Below are 24,852 nucleotides of genomic sequence, written 5' to 3'. Positions count from 1 at the left end.
CTCGGCGGCCACCTAGGGAAACCTACCAAACCCTCACATTCCTGAAAACTAGACACCTGGGGATTTCCAGGGAGGTATGGCTTGCATGGATCCCCCAACGTTTCCTTACCCAGAAAGCCCTGCAAACCTCAAATTTAGCTGGAAAAAATCAAATTTTTCACACATTTTTGTGTGGGAAAGTTGTGGCATCACCGGGCTGACACAAATTTCCTACGACCCACCATTCCCCCGGGTCTCCCGATAAAAACGGAGCCTCACTCGTGTGGGAGGCTCAAGTACCCGCGACAGGCAAGGGTCCAAAACGTAGTGCGCCTCAACAGGCAAGGGTCCTAAACGTAGTGCGCCTCACTACGTTTTGGGCCCTTGCCCGTGGCGGGTCCTTAGGCCTCCCACAAGAGTGAGGCACCGTTTTTATCATGAAACCCGGGGGAACGCTGGGTGGTAGGAAATTTGTTTCAGCCCCGTGATGCCACAACTTTCCCACACAAAAATGTGTGAAAAAGGTGATTTTTTCAGCTAACTTTGAGGTTTGCAGGGCATTCTGGGTAAGGAAACGTTGGGGGATCCACGCAAGCCATACCTCCCTGGAATCACCCGGCTGTTTAGTTTTCAGAAATGTGTGGGTTTCATAGGTTTCCCTAGGTGGCCGCCGAGCACCGGGCCAAAAACCCAAGTGACCCCCCTTGCAAAACCAGGTCGTTTTGAGGTAGGCAATTTTCATGTCGCCTCAATACGTTTTGAGCCCTTGCCTGTCGCGGGTACTTGGGCCTCCCACACGAGTGAGGCACCGTTTTTATCAGAAGACCCGGGGGAACGCTGGGTGGTAGGAAATTTGTGTCAGCCCGGTGATGCAACAACTTTCCCACATAAAAATGTGTGAAAAAGGTGATTTTTTCAGCTAAATTTGAGGTTTGCAGGGCATTCTGGGTAAGGAAACGTTGGGGGATCCATGCAAGCAATACCTCCCTGGAATCCCCCGGGTGTCTAGTTTTCAGAAATGTGTGAGTTTGGTAGGTTCCCCATGGTGGCCGCCGAGCACCGGGCCAAAAACCCAGGTGACCCCCCTTGCAAAACCAGGTCGTTTTGAGGTAGGCAATTTTCATGTCGCCTCAATACGTTTTGGGCCCTTGCCTGTCGCGGGTACTTAGGCCTCCCACAAGAGTGAGGCACCGGTTTTATCGGGAGACCCGGGGGAACGCTGGGTGGTAGGAAATTTGTGTCAGCCCGGTGATGCCACAACTTTCCCACACAAAAATGTATGAAAAAGGTGATTTTTTCAGCTAAATTTGAGGTTTGCAGGGCATTCTGGGTAAGGAAACATTGGGGGATCCACGCAAGCCATACCTCCCTGGAATCCCCCGGGTGTCTAGTTTTCAGAAATGTGTGGGTTTGGTAGGTTCCCCTAGGTGGCCACCGAGCACTGGGCCAAAAACCCAGGTGACCCCCCTTGCAAAACCAGGTCGTTTTGAGGTAGGCAATTTTCATTTTGCCTCAATACGTTTTGGGTCCTTGCCTGTCGCGGGTACTTGGGCCTCCCACATGAGTGAGGCACCGTTTTTATTGGGAGACCCGGGGGAACACTGGGTGGTAGGAAATTTGTGTCAGCCCGGTGATGCCACAACTTTCCCACACAAAAATGTGTGAAAAAGGTGATTTTTTCAGCTAAATTTGAGGTTTGCAGGGCATTCTGGGTAAGGAAACGTTGGGGGATCCACGCAAACCATACCTCCCTGCAATCCCCGGGTGTCTAGTTTTCAGAAATGTGTGGGTTTGGTAGGTTCCCCTAGGTGGCTGCCGAGCACCGGGCCAAAAACCCAGGTGACTCCCCTTGCAAAACCAGGTCGTTTTGAGGTAGGCAATTTTCATGTCGCCTCACTACGTTGTGGGCCCTTGCCTGTCGCGGGTACTTGGGCCTCCCACACGAGTGAGGCACCGTTTTTATCAGGAGACCCGGGGGAACGCTTGGTGGTAGGAAATTTGTGTCAGCCCCGTGATGCCACAACTTTCCCCCACAAAAATGTATGAAAAAGGTGATTTTTTCAGCTAAATTTGAGGTTTGCAGGGCATTCTGGGTAAGTAAACGTTGGGGGATCCACGCAAGCCATACCTCCCTGGAATTCCCCGGGTGTCTAGTTTTCAGAAATGTGTAGGTTTGGTAGGGTTCCCTAGGTGCCGGCAGAGCTAGTGTTCAAAAACTACAGCTAGGCACTTTGCCAAAAAAGGTTCATTTTTCACTGCGAAATTGAGGTGTGTCCACGATGCGTTTTGCACCGTTTCCTGTTGCGGGCACTAGGCCGACCCACACAAGTGAGGTACCATTTTTTTTGGAAGACTTTGGGGAACACGGGGTGGGTGGAAATTTGTGGATCCACGCAGATTCCAGAACTTTCCACCACAGAAATGTGGGGAAAATGTGTTTTTTTGGCAATTGTTTAGGTTTGCAAGGGATTCTGGGTAGCAGAACCTGGTGGAAGGCAGTCAAGTCACCCCATCCTGGATTCCCCTGGGTGTCTAGTTTTCAAAAATGTATAGGTTTGCTACGTTTCCCTAGGTGCCGGCAGAGCTATGGTTAAAAAACTACAGCTAGGCACTTTGCCAAAAAAGGGTCATTTTTCACAGCAAAATCGAGGTGTGTCCACGTTGCGTTTTGCGCCGTTTCCTGTCATGGGCACTAGGCCGACCCACACAAGTGAGGTACTATTTTTCTCGGAAGACTTTGGGGAACGCGGGGTGGGTGGAAATTTGTGGATCCACACAGATTCCAGAACTTTCCACCAGAGAAATGTGGGGAAAATGCGTTTTTTTGGCAATTTTTTAGGTTTGCAAGGGATTCTGAGTAACAGAACCTGGAGGGAGGCAGTCAAGTCACCCCATCCTGGATTCCCCTAGGTGTCTAGTTTTAAAAAATGTATAGGTTTGCTAGGTTTCCCTAGGTGCCGGCAGAGCTATGGTTCAAAAACTACAGCTAGGCACTTTGCCAAAAAAGGGTCATTTTTCACAGTGAAATTGAGGTGTGTCCACGTTGCGTTTTGTGCCGTTTCCTGTCGCGGGCACTAGGCCGACCCACACAAGTGAGGCACCATTTTTCTCGGAAGACTTTGGGGACACTGGGTGGGTGGAAATTTGTGGATCCAAGTAGATTCCAGAACTTTCCATCACAGAAATATGGGGAAAATGTGTTTTTTTTGGCAATTGTTTAGGTTTGCAAGGGATTCTGGGTAACAGACCCTGGTGGGAGGCAGTCAAGTCACCCCATCCTGGATTCCCCTGGGTGTCTAGTTTTCAAAAATGTATAGGTTTGCTAGGTTTCCCTAGGTACAGGAAGAGCTATGGTTCTAAAACTACAGCTAGGCACTTTGCCAAAAAAAGGGTCATTTTTCACTACGAAATTGAGGTGTATCCACGTTACGTTTTGCGCCGTTTCCTGTCGAGGGCACTAGGCTGACCCACACAAGTGAGGGACCATTTTTCTCGGAAGCTTTTGAGGAACGCGGGGTGGGTGGAAATTTGTGGATCCACGCAAATTCCAGAACTTTCCACCAGAGAAATGTGGGGGAAAAGTGGTTTTTTTGGCAATTATTTATGTTTGCAAGGGATTCTGGGTAACAGAACCTGGTGGGAGGCAGTCAAGTCACCCCATCCTGGATTCCCCTGGGTGTCTAGTTTTCAAACATGTATAGGTTTGCTAGGTTTCCCTAGGTGCCGGCAGAGCTAGGGTTAAAAAACTAAAGCTAGGCACTTTGCAAAAAAAGGGTAATTTTGCATGGTGAAAATGTGGTGTGTTCACGTTGGGTTTTGAGCCATTTCCTGTCGTGGGCAGTATGCCTACCCCTACAAGTGAGGTACCATTTTTATCGGGAGACTTAGGGTAATTCATATTTGTAAAGGAACTGTTATTACCTATTGACTTTCGATGCATTTCTGCCTTCCAAATGAAAGACATTGTGTAAAAAAGAAGTCATTCTAAAAAATGACTGCTAATTCTCATGCTAGTATGAGTATTCCCAATTTCGGAAATGTGCAAATATCTATTGTTTCTAAACTCTATATTTTGTTCCCATTTCAGAAATACATAGATGTCTTTCATACCGATTTTTCCATGTACACATTTTTACAGAACAACTACTATATACCTGGTACATAATAAAAAACCATTGCAAGTTGCTGCTCAGTTTTTGGCTCTGGGTTCGTCGGGTTCTTGGTGAACCTACACGTCCTATATATCCCCACAACCAGTAATGTCAAGCGGATGTAGCGGTATACTGCTTTCAAAAAGCTGTCATAATTAGAAGAAGTTACAGGTGAAAACGTTGACACAAAAGGCTGTTTTTTCAACTAATTTTCAATTTATCCTATATTTAACTGTTAGTTTCTACAAAGAAACCTTGATGGATCTACACAAATGACCCCTTGCTAAATTCAGAATTATGTCTACTTCTCTAAAATGTATGGCTTTCCAGGATCCATTATTACTTTTGTACCCATTTCTACCATTAACTGGAAGGAGGTCGAAAGCACAAAAAATAGCAAAAATAGGCTATGTCCTAGAAAAATGCCAAAACTGTGTAAAAAATGTTGGGTTTCTAACAAAAGTCTGGTATCCCCTAAAACCTGGGAAAATGGTGATTTCAGCCCCACAAACCCTTTTTTATAACATTTGCAGGGAAAAACCCAGATGCTTTCATTTGTAGCCCGTTTTTCCCATTTTCCCCCCAAAAAACTAAATTTTGCTGTATTTTGGCTCATTTCTGTGACCCTCCAGGGGAATCCACAAACCCTAAGTACCTTCCGAATCCCCATGATGCTGGAAGAAAAGGACGCAAATTTGGCGTGGATACCTTATGTGGTCAAAAAGTTACAGGGGCCTCAGCGCGCACTACCCCAAATAGCCAAAAAAGGGCGTTGCACAGGAGGGGGAAAAGGCCTGGCAGCGAAGGGGTTAATCTTGATCGAGGGAGGTGTTAAAAAACGTCGTTTTATAATCTACAAGTATACAGTTTTAAATGACACCAGCAGACAAAAACAAGAATTAGCAAAGCCAGAAGGTTACACCTATGCCAAATGTATTGGCTTTGCCGATGTGTTTTTTACGTCGCCCAGCAGTTGATCCGCGGTGCGCCTGCACGTTACCCCTCTCTACTATAACGAGGCTCTTCTACCCCGGTCATGAAACTGCCCCTCCAACACCACCCGAACACACCTTTACTAACCTTACCCGCTGCACGGAGATCGGAGCATTGGGTGTGCAGCGGTCACAGGGCTGTGCTTCGAAGCTCCACGAAGCTGCAGGCCCCACCTGCAGCGCTGTATACAGTAGGCCTCGCCCTGCACTGGAGCTGGGGCAGGTCACTGCACTTCAATGAGCCTGTGAGCATCAAAAGGATTCTGGGAAGGCTGGGTGCAGTGGCCATGCCCGCTGCCAGCTGCTGGGGCAGATATAAACAAGCTGTCAGGTGTGAACATGTAAATGCGGGCAATGTAGGTGGCGAACATGCAAAGCTAAAGGTGGCGATCCCTCCCTCCTGGGACGGCTGTCTGCAGAAAAACACTTGGAGAAGCTGAGCAAAGAGAAGCCACGGAGATGGGGCTCGTCTCTCCAGAGAGGTTTACCATCCCAAACTTTCACCCCAGTCCCCCTGGCATCGTCGAGCGCTTTGTACCTACCCTTCGACGTGCTGGGTGGGCAGCATGGAGAGTGCATGGGTCACTGGGCAGTGGGCACCACACACAGCGGGAGGGGTGCTCCGGGGCAAATAAAGGCGTCAAGTGAAAATAAATCGGTGTTTAGCAGCGTGGAAGGCCCCAGGCCGAGCCCTCCTTGCAAGGGAGAGAACCGAGGGAACAGATGTAATCTGGGGCAGGGACTCACACACAGCAAGGCCTGGGTTTAAATGTATCAGCAACTAAAGTCTGGACAGGTTGGGCGGCAGCCAGGGGGAAAAAAAAACTGAGGCCATGAATGATGTTAAAGAAGCAGATGTCAGCAGGTAAAGGTGTCACCGACAGTGCGTGGGTTTTCAGTCCGTGACACAAGCTATTCTTTTACGTGACCCCTCGCCTCGCCGACGCCTGGAGTCACTCACTCCGCTGTTACACTCAGTCTGTTAATAACTGAATTCCCTCTGCAGTAGAAGGTATATCCCAATATGCACTCCTTTAAATTTCACACTTTAAAAACACATACTCCAATTTGTCTCTGTAGTTGTAACTGTTTTAATTTCACAGTGTTTAATGTTTTTCTTCAACGAATAATTTTCATTTTGCACAGATTCTACTGGTCAAGGTTGAAAACATCAGTATTCGGGTCATAGATTTCAATCCCAGGTACTGGGGTCACAGGGTATTAATCCCAATGCATTTCGGGGTCCACCCTTCCTCAGGGGATACTCCCTATGAAAAATTGTATAGTCTATTAGTGGTATTGATGCCAGAACGTGCATTAAGAACAAGATAACAGAAATGCGAGCAAAGTGTGTGTTAGTCATGTTTTCGGTAGAATTCCAGTAGGATACTCCATACGGCGTGTTTAAGATTTCTAATATTAGCTCGACTGTACGTGATTCGTGAATAACTCAATAAGGATGTAAAGTAAGTGAACGGTGCTCGGTTTACCGTTGTGCCTAACTCACTCGTGAAAGTTGTGCTGAATGCGGTATTGGCTTCACGAACGTGCGTGAACTGTGCTTAAGTTTCGAGGTGAAAAAAGTCGTGCTCGATTTACCGTTGTGATTGACTCGCTCGTGAAAGTAATTCTGAATGCGGTAGTGACTGTGTGGGTTTAAAGATCGTGATAAAAATTGTTCGCCCTAACTTAAAACGCTGTGCTCAATTGAATCTTAAACTGAAGTGCATACCTGTTTCAACCCGCCATTCGGCTATATCTCCTCCGCGTTCTGTGTTCATCGGAATCGGAAATGTGACTAGTGTGCCCCGGAAGTAAATAAGGAAACGTGCGTGGGCGTTATAGATGAATATAGAAGAAAGACTCTACCTCGACAAAATAGTTGTGACAAATATCATCGTAAAGTGCTTTTGTACCCTTATTCTACCATAATCATAAACTTTGAATTCATTCGTATGAGGTGTAATACTACACTAAAAAATATTGCGAAAAAAAGGCTAAACATTTCTTAAACAAATAATATGGAGAAAGGCTCCAATTTCGTTAAATAAACAAAAATAAAAATATACAGATAATTAAATCTAGGTTACATTGTCAGTACATTGATACTGGAATTTATAGGTGACAATTATACTCCACCCGGTCATTCAGCCCTTTTGGGTGTAGAGAGTCCAATTTAAAGATCCAATACAGTTCTCTTTGTAAAAGAAATTTCTTGTTGTCCCGCCCATTTTGTTGCTGAATTTGTTCGAGAATGAGAAATCGAAGCTGGCTGATATTATGTGAGAATTTGTTAAAGTGTGTGGCAATGACAGACTTAGGATTGTTTATTCGTATATTACTCTTATGTTCCGTGTTAGGAATTTTTATTTTTCGTTCTGTTTTGCCCACGTAAGTGAGACCACATGGGCACTTGAGGAGGTATACCACAAAACTGGAATCACAGGTCGCTGTTACACGTAATTTAATTGAAGTACCCTGAGTAGGGTGTGGTATTGTATTCCCTTTGATGATATTATTGCAGCTTCCGCAATTCAGGCAAGGGGTAGTGCCTTTGTATGTCTCTGTTGTATTGGTCTTGTATTGTTTCAACAGTTGTTGTAAATTCGTAGTGCGCTGGTATGCAAATATGGGATTTTGATAGAAAATGCCATTAAAATCCGTTTCAGCTTGGAGCATTGGCCAGTATTTTTTGATAGTTTGTATGATCTTTTGGCTTCTTCTTGAGTATTTGGATACAAATACATTGCGTTCTTGACTTTCTCTCAAGTTTTTCATCATGAGTAGTTCGTGTCTACTTTTCTTGTTCGCTCTTTCATTTGCTTGTTGTAGCACCGATGCAGGATATGCTCTCTGTTTGAATTTCGTCAACATTTTGTCTTTATTTATTTGATATAGCTCTTCAGTTGATGATATCCTTTTGACTCTGAGCAGTTGGGAATATGGTAAATGCTGTTTAAGGCTCATTTGATGGAAACTTGAGAAATGTAACAGATTGTTTCTGTCTGTACTTTTGATGTGTAATGAAGTTACCAGTTCATGATCTTTTATCATTACTTCCACATCTAGAAAAGAGAGTTTTTGTTTGTCTATGGTATGTGTAAATTGAACCCGATGGTCAGCTTGGTTCAATTTTTGTATTGCGTTCAGTAGTTCCACTTCTGCTCCTTTCCAAATAAGAAAGATGTCATCAATGTATCGGGTGAATAAGACGGTGTTGTCCATCCATTGACCTTGCGATAAAATGTGATTGATTTCAAAATGATGCATGAACAAATTTGCATACGCAGGAGCTGCGCAATTACCCATTGAGGTACCGTTCAATTGTGTGTAGTATTGGTCTTTCCATGTGAAATAGCTATGATATAGCGTAAAGTGCATTAACTCCATTAGAAAAACACTGAGATTGTCGTCTTTGTCACTTCTTAAAAGGAAGTATTCAAGTGCCTCTAGTCCTAAGTTGTGTGGGATAGAGGTATATAATGCCTGTACATCCATGGTGCAAAGTGTGTAATCAATGTTTTCTGCCAGTTCAATTTTGTCTAATTTCATTAGGAAATCGGTGGTGTCCTGAATGTATGTTGTCATTTGCCGTACAATAGGTTGCAGATGCCGATCTATGTATTTACCAATTGGTTCGTGAATAGAGTTCCGAGTGCTCACAATTGGTCTGAATGGGGGGTGTCGTAAGTTTTTATGAATTTTCGGTATCATATATAGATACGGTATGCTAGGATTTTGTTTGATGAGAAATTTTTTGTCTCTCTCGTTGATTGTTCCTAGTTGTAGAGCTTTATCTATGATACATAACAAAACTTGTTTGAAAGAAGAAGTCGGATCAGTTAGCAATTGCATGTATACCTTGGTGTCTGAAACATGTAAATCCACACTGTTTTCGTAAAAAATTGTATCCAAAATTACTAACGCTCCACCTTTGTCGGCTTTACAGCATGTAATTGCCTGATTGTTAGCTAGTGCAGAAATGGCAGATCTTTCTTTCGTTGTCAAATTGCTGACTTTTGATGTTTTAGATTGAAATATATCATGAAGTTCTTTGCGTACAATTGTCTCAAAGTTGTCAAGTATTTTGTGACTCACAGGTGCTTGGAACGTACTTTCAGGCTTAAGATCCATTAGAGTTCCTTGATTTGTTGATTCCGTGAAAGTACTGACATTCTTGAAGAAATGTTTGAGGCGTAAGTTCCTCATAAATTTGAACAAGCTAATTTGTGACTCTAATTCGTTGCTTTGGTAGGTGCTTACATATGATGTTCCCTTTTGGAGCGTCTTAATTTGAAAATTGGATAACTCAGTAGTTGAAATGTTGATTACTAAGTTTTCTGGCTCCTTGTTGATTTGGCAATCGGTGTGGTGTTTTGTCCGCCTGGATCTCCGGGTGGGCCTTGGCTTTTTCCTAAAAAAGAACTAGATGTTGAAGGTGTTGTGCCACCATCTCTTAAAGTGGTTGATCGTTTGTCTTGGTTGCTTACTGGAACATTTTTGGATTGTAAATTGGGTTGTGATCTCTGTTGAGAATCTTCTGACGATGAAGTGTCTTCCATGGAGCGGTTATCAAACTTCCGTCGTTGTCTACGTATAGCGTATTCTTCTGCCCAGCTATACACTTCGCCCAACTTGTAATCCACTGTATCTCTCTTAAATTTACGTAATTTCCTCTCATTTATTTCCGTCGTGTATTTGTCGAGTTGCATGTTAATATCCTCTAAGGTCTTTTGCCAATCTTCTGCAGGCATCTTATCGCTTATGTCTTGTTTCAGTTGAACGACTTCTTTTTCAAGTTCTTCTAATGTTTTTGAAAGCTCCTCGATTATTAATAGTATAAGGTCTAATGAACACTTATTAAGAATACCATACCAACGTTCTGTGACGTAACGTATCAATGTGCTGGCGTGTAACCTTTGGTTAATCTCTCTTTTGGCAGCGAATAATAGTTGTCTTATGTTAGATCCAAATTCATTTATTCAATTTTTTGATCCAAACGAGTCAGCACCCAGTGACAACATGTCATATGAAGATATTGCGAACATTACAGGAAACAAAGCCGACACTTTCGATTTTACCACTGAAGACACCAATCGAATATATTCTCTTATCCAGGAGCCAGAATGCATTTCGACCAGTACAGGATACATACAATCTAACATAAGACAACCATTATTCGCTGCCAAAATAGAGATTAACCAAAGGTTACACGCCAGCACATTGATATGTTACCACAAGGTACAAAGAATACCAAGAGGCTTGAGAATACCACTCAAATCCACACTTTGTAAGAATAATGTACGTTTCACAGAACGTTGGTATGGTATTCTTAATAAGTGTTCATTAGACCTTATACTATTAATAATCGAGGAGCTTTCAAAAACATTAGAAGAACTTGAAAAAGAAGTCGTTCAACTGAAACAAGACATAAGCGATAAGATGCCTGCAGAAGATTGGCAAAAGACCTTAGAGGATATTAACATGCAACTCGACAAATACACGACGGAAATAAATGAGAGGAAATTACGTAAATTTAAGAGAGATACAGTGGATTACAAGTTGGGCGAAGTGTATAGCTGGGCAGAAGAATACGCTATACGTAGACAACGACGGAAGTTTGATAACCGCTCCATGGAAGACACTTCATCGTCAGAAGATTCTCAACAGAGATCACAACCCAATTTACAATCCAAAAATGTTCCAGTAAGCAACCAAGACAAACGATCAACCACTTTAAGAGATGGTGGCACAACACCTTCAACATCTAGTTCTTTTTTAGGAAAAAGCCAAGGCCCACCCGGAGATCCAGGCGGACAAAACACCACACCGATTGCCAAATCAACAAGGAGCCAGAAAACTTAGTAATCAACATTTCAACTACTGAGTTATCCAATTTTCAAATTAAGACGCTCCAAAAGGGAACATCATATGTAAGCACCTACCAAAGCAACGAATTAGAGTCACAAATTAGCTTGTTCAAATTTATGAGGAACTTACGCCTCAAACATTTCTTCAAGAATGTCAGTACTTTCACGGAATCAACAAATCAAGGAACTCTAATGGATCTTAAGCCTGAAAGTACGTTCCAAGCACCTGTGAGTCACAAAATACTTGACAACTTTGAGACAATTGTACGCAAAGAACTTCATGATATATTTCAATCTAAAACATCAAAAGTCAGCAATTTGACAACGAAAAAAAGATCTGCCATTTCTGCACTAGCTAACAATCAGGCAATTACATGCTGTAAAGCCGACAAAGGTGGAGCGTTAGTAATTTTGGATACAATTTTTTACGAAAACAGTGTGGATTTACATGTTTCAGACACCAAGGTATACATGCAATTGCTAACTGATCCGACTTCTTCTTTCAAACAAGTTTTGTTATGTATCATAGATAAAGCTCTACAACTAGGAACAATCAACGAGAGAGACAAAAAAATTCTCATCAAACAAAATCCTAGCATACCGTATCTATATATGATACCGAAAATTCATAAAAACTTACGACACCCCCCAGTCAGACCAATTGTGAGCACTCGGAACTCTATTCACGAACCAATTGGTAAATACATAGATCGGCATCTGCAACCTATTGTACGGCAAATGACAACATACATTCAGGACACCACCGATTTCCTAATGAAATTAGACAAAATTGAACTGGCAGAAAACATTGATTACACACTTTGCACCATGGATGTACAGGCATTATATACCTCTATCCCACACAACTTAGGACTAGAGGCACTTGAATACTTCCTTTTAAGAAGTGACAAAGACGACAATCTCAGTGTTTTTCTAATGGAGTTAATGCACTTTACGCTATATCATAGCTATTTCACATGGAAAGACCAATACTACACACAATTGAACGGTACCTCAATGGGTAATTGCGCAGCTCCTGCGTATGCAAATTTGTTCATGCATCATTTTGAAATCAATCACATTTTATCGCAAGGTCAATGGATGGACAACACCGTCTTATTCACCCGATACATTGATGACATCTTTCTTATTTGGAAAGGAGCAGAAGTGGAACTACTGAACGCAATACAAAAATTGAACCAAGCTGACCATCGGGTTCAATTTACACATACCATAGACAAACAAAAACTCTCTTTTCTAGATGTGGAAGTAATGATAAAAGATCATGAACTGGTAACTTCATTACACATCAAAAGTACAGACAGAAACAATCTGTTACATTTCTCAAGTTTCCATCAAATGAGCCTTAAACAGCATTTACCATATTCCCAACTGCTCAGAGTCAAAAGGATATCATCAACTGAAGAGCTATATCAAATAAATAAAGACAAAATGTTGACGAAATTCAAACAGAGAGCATATCCTGAATCGGTGCTACAACAAGCAAATGAAAGAGCGAACAAGAAAAGTAGACACGAACTACTCATGATGAAAAACTTGAGAGAAAGTCAAGAACGCAATGTATTTGTATCCAAATACTCAACAAGAAGCCAAAAGATCAAACAAACTATCAAAAAATACTGGCCAATGCTCCAAGCTGAAACGGATTTTAATGGCATTTTCAATCAAAATCCCATATTTGCATACCAGCGCACTACGAATTTACAACAACTGTTGAAACAATACAAGACCAATACAACAGAGACATACAAAGGCACTACCCCTTGCCTGAATTGCGGAAGCTGCAATAATATCATCAAAGGGAATACAATACCACACCCTACCCAGGGTACTTCAATTAAATTACGTGTAACAGCGACCTGTGATTCCAGTTTTGTGGTGTACCTCCTCAAGTGCCCATGTGGTCTCACTTACGTGGGCAAAACAGAACGAAAAATAAAAATTCGTATCACGGAACATAAGAGTAATATACGAATAAACAATCCTAAGTCTGTCATTGCCACACACTTTAACAAATTCTCACATAATATCAGCCAGCTTCGATTTCTCATACTCGAACAAATTCAGCAACAAAATGGGCGGGACAACAAGAAATTTCTTTTACAAAGAGAACTGTATTGGATCTTTAAATTGGACTCTCTACACCCAAAAGGGCTGAATGACCGGGTGGAGTATAATTGTCACCTATAAATTCCAGTATCAATGTACTGACAATGTAACCTAGATTTAATTATCTGTATATTTTTATTTTTGTTTGTTTAACGAAATTGGAGCCTTTCTCCATATTATTTGTTTAAGAAATGTTTAGCCTTTTTTTCGCAATATTTTTTAGTGTAGTATTACACCTCATACGAATGAATTCAAAGTTTATGATTATGGTAGAATAAGGGTACAAAAGCACTTTACGATGATATTTGTCACAACTATTTTGTCGAGGTAGAGTCTTTCTTCTATATTCATCTATAACGCCCACGCACGTTTCCTTATTTACTTCCGGGGCACACTAGTCACATTTCCGATTCCGATGAACACAGAACGCGGAGGAGATATAGCCGAATGGCGGGTTGAAACAGGTATGCACTTCAGTTTAAGATTCAATTGAGCACAGCGTTTTAAGTTAGGGCGAACAATTTTTATCACGATCTTTAAACCCACACAGTCACTACCGCATTCAGAATTACTTTCACGAGCGAGTCAATCACAACGGTAAATCGAGCACGACTTTTTTCACCTCGAAACTTAAGCACAGTTCACGCACGTTCGTGAAGCCAATACCGCATTCAGCACAACTTTCACGAGTGAGTTAGGCACAACGGTATACCGAGCACCGTTCACTTACTTTACATCCTTATTGAGTTATTCACGAATCACGTACAGTCGAGCTAATATTAGAAATCTTAAACACGCCGTATGGAGTATCCTACTGGAATTCTACCGAAAACATGACTAACACACACTTTGCTTGCATTTCTGTTATCTTGTTCTTAATGCACGTTCTGGCATCAATACCACTAATAGACTATACAATTTTTCATAGGAAGTATCCCCTGAGGAAGGGTGGACCCCGAAATGCATTGGGATTAATACCCTGTGACCCGAGTACCTGGGATTGAAATCTATGACCCGAATACTGATGTTTTCAACATTGACCAGTAGAATCTGTGCAAAATGAAAATTATTCGTTGAAGAAAAACATTAAACACTGTGAAATTAAAACAGTTACAACTACAGAGACAAATTGGAGTATGTGTTTTTAAAGTGTGAAATTTAAAGGAGTGCATATTGGGATATACCTTCTACTGCAGAGGGAATTCAGTTATTTACATAAGCCACATCCCTTTGGACAGGGGATAAGATCCCACAGCACCCAAAGTGAACAAAACGGATTACTTTTTTTGAATTGCAAGAGTAATAAGGAGTGCGACCGTCATCCAAATTCATACACTCAGTCTGTTACCACACTCACACTCTACAGAGGGTTCATGTCAACAAAGAAGACGCGTCACTTGAGTTCGGGACAGTAAAAAAAACCTCCAGCAAATACTAGTGAACAAGGTCCCAGTTTAAAACGCACCTTCCAGAGACATTAACAGGTGGGGCTAATACCCCTCTGATAACCACGCATGCTTTGAACAGCTGGCAACAGATGTGCCCAGCTGGAGTTATCCCTCACTTGCCTGACAAATGCAGATTTGTGGTGGTTACTAGGAACGCCTGTGCGCGGGCAGGGGGAGGAGCCGCAGATAAAAAGCCTTATGATAACCGAAGCTGGTCATGTTTTTTTCTTCATAACAAGGTCACCAAACTCTCTTTCTGTTCAGTGGGCAAAACATGCTTATTAAAGAAGGGTCAAACAATTGGCAGTAAACAGAAGAGAGCGAGCCATTGAAGGGGCTGCGAAGACCTCACATTACATGGAACTCTGGGCTTCAGGGACCTGGCAGAGCTCTCTGCTTTTGACTGTGTGGACTGCCTGATTCACAAGCCTTGGTGTATTCAACTAAAGTGACAGTAATAATCATTTTCCAGGCTTTGATTATGGTGGAAATAAAATGAAAGTAGAGCGCCGACTCTGAAGGCTTTGAAGTCGAGGAGGAACTTCAAGTCTCGGTGGGACGCTGTCATGCAACTGCCATTCAGGGGTACAAATAGTACCTCTTCCAGACGCTAGCGGTGGACACAATGCACTTAACCTGGAGATTCGAGTTACTTACTTCTGATACTGTTTGCGCCCGGTGCGATTAAACATCACTTCAGCTTTATCTACGGATCTACTTCAAACAAGTTTGACTAGGAGAGGAGGAGGCAGCAGGGGTAGGGGAGAGAGGAGGGGGCCTGCACCTGTTTCCCTTTCGGAGAGAGCAAGGGGCACCATCTGTTTGAAAGTTAATTACAAATAGATGGTTTGAAAGCTCGCTCCCGCAAGGGAATCGCCAAACGTGCATGCGTTGCCATTCAAAGCAATGCAATGCGTGCACGTTTTTTACTGCAAAACTGAATCGATTTCTAAAGGTCTTTTTCCTAAGCAGCGCATGCGCGCTGCATAGGCGAGACCTAATGAGTGTGTCCTCATGTAACACAAGTGGTGCTCATGTAAAGCGTTCTGATACCCGACATCTTCGGGTCAAGTTTGATCTATACAAAACTCTGTAAAAAAAAAATGTAAATGCAACAGCCAGACCAAGTTCTGCAGCACAAAAGAACACCTCACTGAAGCAGAAGCTAACAAAGAAACATGTATTAATTTCTCCAAAAACCTGCTGTATTGCTTATGTGCTGAAGTGCACAGTACACATCAGTAAGTGGGATCCTATGTTTACGTAGGCATTGGAGTTTTCACTGCAAGTGTATACTTCCAGTACAAATCCTAAGCTAGACAGTGCACTGGGTACGGGGCTGTGCTTATCATACAAGACAGCCTAATTAGTGCCCAAGCACTGTGCATGACACCAGCAGCAGGCCGAACTTAATAAAGGTGGCTATTAAATGTTTTCACACTTGCTCGACATGCCACAGCAATTTTGATTGCAATGCTATGTGAAAAGGGGAGAGGATGTGGCGTAACGGTCAGAGCTGCGACGTTGGACCTGGGAAACCAATTCGAGGCTGGGTGTCAGGTCAACATCCTGTGATTCTAGGCAAATCACTCAATCTCCCCATGCCTACCAAAAGTGAATGTGTTCTTGTGCAACCTAACAGGTGCATATGTAACGCGCTCCAGTACCTGCGGGTCGAGTTCTTGCTATACAAAACTGCAAACAAATAAAAAATCTGTGCCACAGAGTTAGAGTTCTTTGGATCGCTACTCCACAGATTCTCAACAGACCGTCATATAAATCCAATTACAATACAGTAGAGTTCTGTCAGTGGCTTAATGAAAAAGAATGCCCCCCCCCCCCCCCCCAACGAATGTGAAGAGCGGCCCCCCGAGTCTCCCATATCGCACAGCTATTCATGGGCATTGGGCTGAGTGTAGGCGAGCCCCTCCAGCGTTGAGAGTCCTCTGAAGGGTCGGTGGCCCCTGCGCAGGAGGGGCTTCTGCTACGCCCCAGAACTCTGTGCACTTTAATATTCCTATTAGAGGTAGAGTTATTTGCGGGATCTAAAGAACTGGATTGAAAAAGAGTTCTGCTCTGGCGGTTCCAGTGACTGCCGGCTGGAGAAAGCGAAAACAAAACCGCAGTTACTTCTGCTGCTCGTCGGGCTGAACGCTGGGGATTATCAAGCAGTAAATCGAAGCTGCAGTAAAATTGCCTCTGAAGAAAGCAGAGGGGTTCAGCCACTGGACAAGGGTTACAAGAGCATGCTCTCTCAAAACTTAACATTCAACGTCGGTTCTATTATTACACATATGTGCGAGGTGCTGTTTCTATACACAAGTACTGCTCACCACTTTGGCATACTTAGTTAAGATTTGCATCTACTACCAGGCAGGATCAGGAAACCGCTCACATATACGTGAAAGGTTACCCAGTGTACACAGATGTTTAGCTTAGGTACGGGAATCCGACACAGCACACACCTGTGATGTATGTTGCACTTGCAACACATTTTTTATAGGTTGCTGGAGTAACTTTATTTAAAATTATTATGAGTTTTAGAGTGAGCAGCACTAGGCTGCCAAAGGGCATCTGGGCGCTGTACAAATTTGCTACAGTAAAACATTCCAACATCATTGCTACAAATGTGGTGCAAACAGAGTATCACAGCAGGTACGCATACAACTCAAATATTAGAAAGGCTGTTGTCTACCACAACAGTAACATGACAAATACAGGGGTCGTTATCATTGGTGCAACAGGTGTAGTGGCACCGGGACTTATGACTGCCTCATAACTTATTTTGCTTGCTTGCATCAGAGCTCATGGCAACCTTGCTACTCCAGGGTACGACACAGTTTTTATTAATTTGGAATTTGAAGCGGATGTCCAGGCTGTACCACATCAATTTTATTTGAAGAGCCGGGGATAACATCCATCAGCCCAGGTGCCCACATACCACTTGTCCTTACCTGCACTATTTCAGGGAGAGGCATGACTGCATTTCTCCTGCGTCCCCCAATCCGGAACTTGGCGGCCTTGTAGATTTTCCAGTACACAAAGAGCACCACACACAGCGGAAGGTAAAAGGCCCCGAAGGTGGAGAAGATTGTGTAGGAGGGCTCCTGGCTGACGTGGCAGTTCTCCTGATCCGGGATGTAAACCTCCCCCCAGCCAAAGAGTGGGGAGAAAGAGATGATGCCAGAGAGCGCCCAGGTGAGTGCAATCATGATGTTGGAGATGCGCTTGCGGGTTTTCAAGGTGTACTCCAAGTGTCTTGTGATGGACCAGTACCGGTCCAGGGCAATGGCTGTTACGTTCCATATGCTGGCGGTGCAACACAGTACATCAAAGGAGATCCATATGTGGCACAGGTGATGGCCGAGCCGCCACCGCCGGCCAGAGAGCTCGTTCACCAGGCTCAGTGGCATGACCAGTGCCGCCACCATCACATCTGACACGGCTGTAGATGCCACCAGATTGTGGGGCACACGGTGGAAGGTCTTCACCCGCAGGATGGTGACCAAGATGAGCAGGTTCCACAGGAAGGTGGCGATGATGAGGATGACTAGCAGGGTGAGAATGAGAATACTGAAGATAGAGAAGTTGCCCCTCTTCAGGACGTTGTCCTCAGAGCTGTGGTTAACGCTGACCACGGACACATTGATACTGTCCACAGCTGTGGCCATAGCTTTGAACACATTCATCCTCTACAGTTCAGCTGATTGGTGGGGATGTCACCCAGGTGGTTGCTGTCATGGTACATTTCTTTTATTCCCCATGATAACAAAAGGCTGTGCAGTAGCATTGCTTATCCACCCCTTATAATCAGAACAAGCACACACCATAAGGCGAAAGTATCCGAACAATCTGTGTTTTTGGTGTTCACTTCAGCATGCATTTGAGTCCTTCTGAAGACAGTCTTTCCACCGATACAAGCTCTTATAATAACATTTGAGGTACGGAGTCCTTTGATATTTGTATATCTTCATATCAATGGCACCAAAGTGCCCTTTTTGAGCACACAGATTAGTGTCCTTCTACGCATGTGCGTATCCCCACAGTCCTAGGGTTGCTTACAAACAGAAAACAAACTAGGGCATTGATCCCTAAGAGCTGGCTCTGGAGTGACAGTTAAACTTCAGTCTTGAGTGTACTTCCCCCTAGGCCTGTCTTCATCTTTAACCCTCTAACCTCACTTGACGATAAATTAGACCATCCTCCCTAGGAACTGACACCAAAAGAGTAGTCAAGTTAAAGAGTTTTCCCCAGTTGTTTGCCCAGTAGAGGAGTCAAGCTAGAATGCCCGTACTGAGAATTTGGTCCAGTGACTTTGATAAACCTCAAGTGCCCTTCCTCTGACTTTTGCTATAACATCATTTAGGCTAAAGTAGAATTTACCAAGTGGAAGTATTGGCATGTGCTCGTCCTCATATGTCAATCAAGCAAGAGTGTCATCAATAGATGCTGACCCTACCAAGGGTGCTCAAAAGGGCTTCATTCTTGCATGCCTACGTTCTCTTCGGTAGGTGGTGGTCCAACTTGACAGCTGAGAAGGTGGTCAGAGAACCCTTTTTCCAAAGCTAATTTCACGCTGCAGTTAAGCAACAGATTTCTTCCCCGAAGACAGCTCACTCAATACAGGAAAATTATTTTTGTTCTGTTGTTCATGGCACTTGCCCCAAAATTGGAGACAAGCTATGGATCCATTCTTTCTAGCCCGGTAGCTTCAATTGTGATCTCTGCTTAGGATTCCATCTCCAAGAAGCACTGGTGCACCCTACAAACTAAGCTACATTTCCTCCTGCTCATCCAAGTCTGGCAATAAATTAATATTACAAGTTTCAACTATTTCTTGTCACATCAATGGAGTGAATGTAACACATTACTCACATTGCTCAATTCCATGTTGTGGTCAGTGCAAGACTCTGTTCTTCTCCAGACGTGGACATGAACTGCGGTCACCTTTCAACTTTTTCCCCATTATAATCCTTTTACCAAGTCCTGGTTGTGACGGGGCAGTGGCTCCGCAGGTTCCTTTGCCACATGCTCTAGATTTTTCTCTGTAGTTACTGTCATGCATTATTCAACTCGTTCACTGGAGAGATTCTTACACCTCGGAGGTCATGCCCCAATCTGTCGGATCCCAAAAGCATAGTCCAGTGGAGGTTCCTTCACATCCGAGCAAGAGCATCTCTGTTGAAGACAGATTCAAGCTGCCTTCCTCGCATTACTTTGGTCCATCAGTGGTAGTCAAGTTAAAGTTCCCAACTTTTCTAGGACCAAGATCACACAATGAAGCTGAGATTAATTTTATTTCTTCCATAAATCCTGGTCTCCGCAGGGTAACCCAGGAAAGGAGTTACTCTTCCAAGTGTGAATGCCACATCATTGCAGCAAAGCTGTGTGTCCTTCTACCGCAGGTGATGCTACCCACACAAAGAGCTAGGATTTTTTCCTTCCACGGGATGTTACAGATTACAGGCAATGCAGACCAGTTATTGGGCAGGGCCCCTACAGCAATACATTTAGGAATCTCTTTCCTCTATTCCGTAGTTCCCAGACTGGATACAGGTAAAGATTCTTCAGGTGAGTGACAGTGCCCACAGTGCAGTCAGGTCCAGGCTTCTATATCTGTCTGCCCTGTTGCTAGCGCAGCCAAGTGCAGACTCCCCCCTCCATCAAGTGCAGACCTGATCCTCAAAGTGCGGCTGACGAGCTCCTCCTTCCCCTGGTGCTGTGCCCTTGGTGCCCTAAGCCCCGGCTGCCCACTATCTTTGGTCTGGATGTGGTGCTGACCACTCACTGCAGCCAGTGCAAGGATCTTCCTCTTCCGGAGCTGCTCCTCGCGGTGCAACAATGTTCCGACGTACCCTTCACTCGGGTGGTGTTCCAAGCAGTGCAGCCAAGTTCAAGATTTCCTCTTTCTGATCTCAAGGGCTGTTCGGTGCTGTGCAGTCAGTATCAGCTGCAGGTAATGGTCCTCGCTTCACAGGGTAGTTCTGCCTCCTCCCTCAACAGGTTCTTTTCCTCTCAGTGAGGCAAAGTTCAGGCATTGCCTTTTCCTGGCAGTGTTGCGTGGTGCGCCAACGTGCAGGCATCCCCTGCGCTGGTGCTGGCCAGGCAGTCCTTCCAAAACTAGGCTCGCCTTTTCCTTAAGTGCTGTTTCACACAAAGCAGCCAAATGCAGCTTTCTCACTTCCCGTGACGCTGAAACTTCCTCGCCGAGCTGCGAAGTTCAACCTTCCTCGTCATGCTGTGTGCTTCGCAGTGCAGCGAACTTCAGTCTGCCATCCTCCTCGGAGGCCGCACCTGTCCTTGGGTATCCAAATGCGCCCTGCCCTGTCCGTCAGGTGCGCGTGGGTCCTCTCAGAGGAGCTGGGCTCCGGCTACCCTGTCCCTCAGGTGTTGCACCTAACCTCGCTGTTCAGCCCGTTCATCCCACTCCCTCCAGTCCTCAGGTGCGCGTGGGTCCTCTCAGAGGAGCCGGGCTCCGGCTACCCTCTCCCTCAGGTGTCGCACCTAACCTCGCTGTTCAGCCCGTTCACCCCACTCCCTCCAATCCTCCTCAGGTGCGCGTGGGTCCTCTCAGAGGAGCGGGGCTCCGGCTACCCTCTCCCTCAGGTCTCGCACCTAACCTCGCTGTTCAGCCCGTTTATCCACTCCCTCCAATCCTCCTCAGGTGCGCGTGGGTCCTCTCAGAGGAGCCGGGCTCCGGCTACCCTCTCCCTCAGATCTCGCACCTAACCTCGCTGTTCATCCCACTCCCTCCTCAGGCGCGCGCGGGTCTTCTCAGGGTATCCAAGTTACGGCTCCCGTCCTCCCCCGGTGGCGCTCCTCGCAGTACTCTGTTCATAGTCCGGGGGCGTTCGGCGCCTGAAATGCAGGCAGACGATGGTTCTGGGTGTCCTGTATTTCCATTTCAAAGCTTTGGGGAGAAAGGAAGCCCGTGTCGGAAGAGCGCGCTGACTGCCATCCATCGTCTTTATTTATGGAAATGCTGCTCAAGTGGTCAGCGTGCGCTGGATGAGGGGCTCTGCTGTGGAGCCGTGCGGGGAGCAGACACCTCCGGCTGCTGCTGCCGACGCACCCTCCCCTCCATCGAACCAGAGAGCAACGCAGACAGGCGAATGGGAGGCGCAGCCGGGCAGGGGTGTCTCCCTGAAAGCACCACCACTCACCGTGCAAGGGGAACCGCGCAGACGAGTAAGACCCACTGGGACCCAAAGAAATTATCTTTATGTAATATTCTAAATCATCACTTAAGAGAGCTAGTTCTTGTTGAACATCAATATTGTATCAAATAAAAAAGGGTCTGTTAAGAAGACAAACGGGCTTTTCACATGTCCAAAAGTGTCATATACAGGAGATACCTCAACATGCACTAGATACGAAAACGCACCGTCCTTTTGCAGTTCTGCTTTTGTGTAGTGATAAGCAAAAGGAGGAAACCAGCGCGCAGAGAAATAACACCGACTGAACACATACCAACGTCCAAACGGAGTTCTCTGCCTTAAATGAAACATAGCCACATTGTTATTTTGTTGTATGAAAATGTTCTCTTCAGATAGCTTCTAAGAAGTCATATTCGACACTGGTGATTAATAACAAGAACATAGCTGGCAAACAGCCCCTTGTGTCACACCTGTGTTTTTAGTGAGTTCACTTGTTTCCTTACTAGCATAATAAGCAGGGCCAAGGAAATTATGTGATACTCTGGCGTCTGCGATTTCGGTGCATTTTCCACATAATTGCCATCTATTGCATAGTTTGCAAATTTAAGTCACAAAAAAATCTGGAGCAAGAGGATGCAAGTTAATTTGATCAATATTAATCCACTGTTGTACATTTGGAAACCTCTATTAGTTAATGAACTACACAGGTCTGTGTCTGTAACCAGTGAGCCACAGAAATGAATCCTGGTTAAAGAGTGGAGACTAGTGACTTGTGTTTGTTTAGTGCTATGAGGTTCCAGTCCGTTACATAATGCACTGTGAAAATATAAGTAATTATTTTAAACTTGCATTACACGGTATAAGATAGGCTGCTACAAAATATGCAAAAAAGGTATGCAATAAATAAATGCTTCTAAGATTTTAGTAATACCGAGACTGTAGGTAGTGCATTTTTTTTGTAACTGTCCATTAAAAGCATGCACTTCACAGTTCAGCTGGTAACACTGTTGCAAAACCACTGGAGCAGAATAAATCTGTGTTACCTGGAAGTTTCAAGTGCCAGCATCAATTAAAGCCAAAACCGACTTCAAGCAGTCTTCACATTTTCAGAGTGACAAGTTGGGCACATTTATGTTTCTTTCAGGCAATCAGGCACCAGTGCCCATCATCATATAGCACAAGCATAAAAAACGTGCTTGCAGTGTGCCATTGGCTGAAGAGATTTGGACTGGTGAAAGTGTAACCCATGAAATAGGGCCACTTTCCATCTATAAATGCCCTCATCACAACAGAATTTGTGAAGCAGCCACAAGTTTTGCCACAACTTTCACAGTCTATGGAGATGCGAGATATATGTAGCCCTGTTGACCAGGGTGACTTTTTAAAATATTCTAATAGAAAATGATAATTTGCCTAATAAATTGATGTCTAGGGCATTGGCACCATTGCATTGAGCCTCCCTTGTTCTCACCTCCTTCTTTGGTAGGGCACATCTCTTGCTGTCTCCCCTGCACAGTTTATCATGGTTGTTACTTAGCTGCGTGTCTTCAGGATTCCAGGGCCCATATATAGAAGTCACCCAACGCAGGGAAGCATGTTAAGATGCTGACCTGCATTGCATGAATGGGAGAGATTAGAACAGAGCCATATCTACTAAATGTGGCGTTAGTCTGCTCCCTCTCTGCCCTGGCGCACTTTAGGCAGCCATGCACCAACACATAAACCCTTGCACTGTAGCTCAAGGGTGTTTCTGTTGTCTGAAGCATCATTTTTCTACTGAAGGGTGTTCCTTCGGTACAAAAACTATGCGTTAGGGCTTTTACCACATTTGTACATTGCAGCCCACATGCAAATTGGGAAAAAAGGGGAGAAATTAGAACATTTTGCCTCTTTATGCCTGCCTTGAATAGGCGGAGGATTTTGGCACAAACCCCTTTCTGCAATTATTTGTAGATAGGAATTTGTGTAAAAATCAAGGGTGGTTTTATAGGAACGCCCATGGAATGCCCCCCTGACACAAAGTAACACAGGGCAGCACATTTCACAGCTTTGTTTTACTTTGGGTTACAATTTAGTGCAAATCACGATTTGTGTGACATTGTAAATTACACTGGAGAGCTTTGCATTGGGTTTGTGTTGGAAAATTAATGCAAACCTGATGCAAACCTTTTGTAAATTTGGGCCACATTTCTAGTCCTATCTTATTATATAACTAATGATCTGTGCATTAGTTTAATTTGTTCAATAAAATAAAAGCAAGACTCACTCGCACAATATATTAGAGTGTGAAATGAAAACACTGGACTGGAAATAACTTGGTCAGGAAACACACAGTGGTTTTTCTACCCTTCTCAGAGAACTAGTACGTAAACTCATTCTGCTATTTAATGGATGTGACCACATTATTTGATTTGGCATTTATATTTGACCTATTTCAAATGTAGAGTGCTTTCATGTTTAGGCAACACCACTTTGTTTTGTTTGCCTGTTAGTTGTGCTTTTTCTATTGTACTTATTAGCTAGAACATCCCAGCTGGCAAAAGACCATTTGCTAAAAACCCAGGACTGTCTGAAGTTCTCATATATGATGTGGGGAGATTTGGCATTGCCGTCAACTGTAGGCGAAGGTGACTGGGCATAAAAGTGACTTCACAAAATATGCTGGAAATTGTGAGAACATTATTGCAATAGGACAAGTGAATCTATAGCATCCAGCATACACAATGTTGTTGGCTGAAAATACAAAGGGAATTTGAAAGTCACCCCCCTGATATTGACAGGAAAGGCCCATGCAGGTAAGAGTGGTGGGGTTGTGGGGAGGGGTGGAGGGAACTCGGCAGACGACGAGGGAAAATTAATTATTTATTTAATTTTTCCTCGTCATCTATTGAGCCGCGCACCCCCAGCCTGCCCCACCGCTCTTCCTGCACAGGCCGCTCCTAGACATTGGGCTAATCAAAGCTATGACTTAGAAATTATGTATAAACAAAGTTGCCATGCCAATCTAGAATTGTCAGAGTCTAGAAACAATTTGTTTTGCACATGCAAGTACACTCATTTACTCCCTCTCCCTCTCAGTTTGGATGTAACCTCATTAAAAGATTTTTCTTGGAGATGCTAGTGAC

The 24,852-nt window shown here is 44.1% G+C and overlaps 1 protein-coding gene across 1 annotated transcript in view; it reads right to left on the bottom strand.

Moving 5' to 3' along the window:
• The window catches only part of LOC146856979 (5-hydroxytryptamine receptor 5A-like), a 340,013-nt gene extending 318,366 nt beyond the window's left edge, over positions 1-21,647 (bottom strand). The window contains exon 1 of the mRNA XM_085647461.1: positions 17,525-21,647. Within this exon, the coding sequence (XP_085503587.1) occupies positions 17,525-18,259 (735 nt within the window). The 5' untranslated portion in view covers positions 18,260-21,647. The remainder of the gene's footprint in view (positions 1-17,524) is intronic.
• Positions 21,648-24,852: the final 3,205 nt, after the last annotated feature.

This window comes from Triturus cristatus, chromosome 3_2 (genome assembly GCF_964204655.1).
Source record: "Triturus cristatus chromosome 3_2, aTriCri1.1, whole genome shotgun sequence".
NCBI classification, from domain to species: domain Eukaryota; kingdom Metazoa; phylum Chordata; class Amphibia; order Caudata; family Salamandridae; genus Triturus; species Triturus cristatus.
This window is presented reverse-complemented; position numbering and strand designations above follow the sequence as displayed.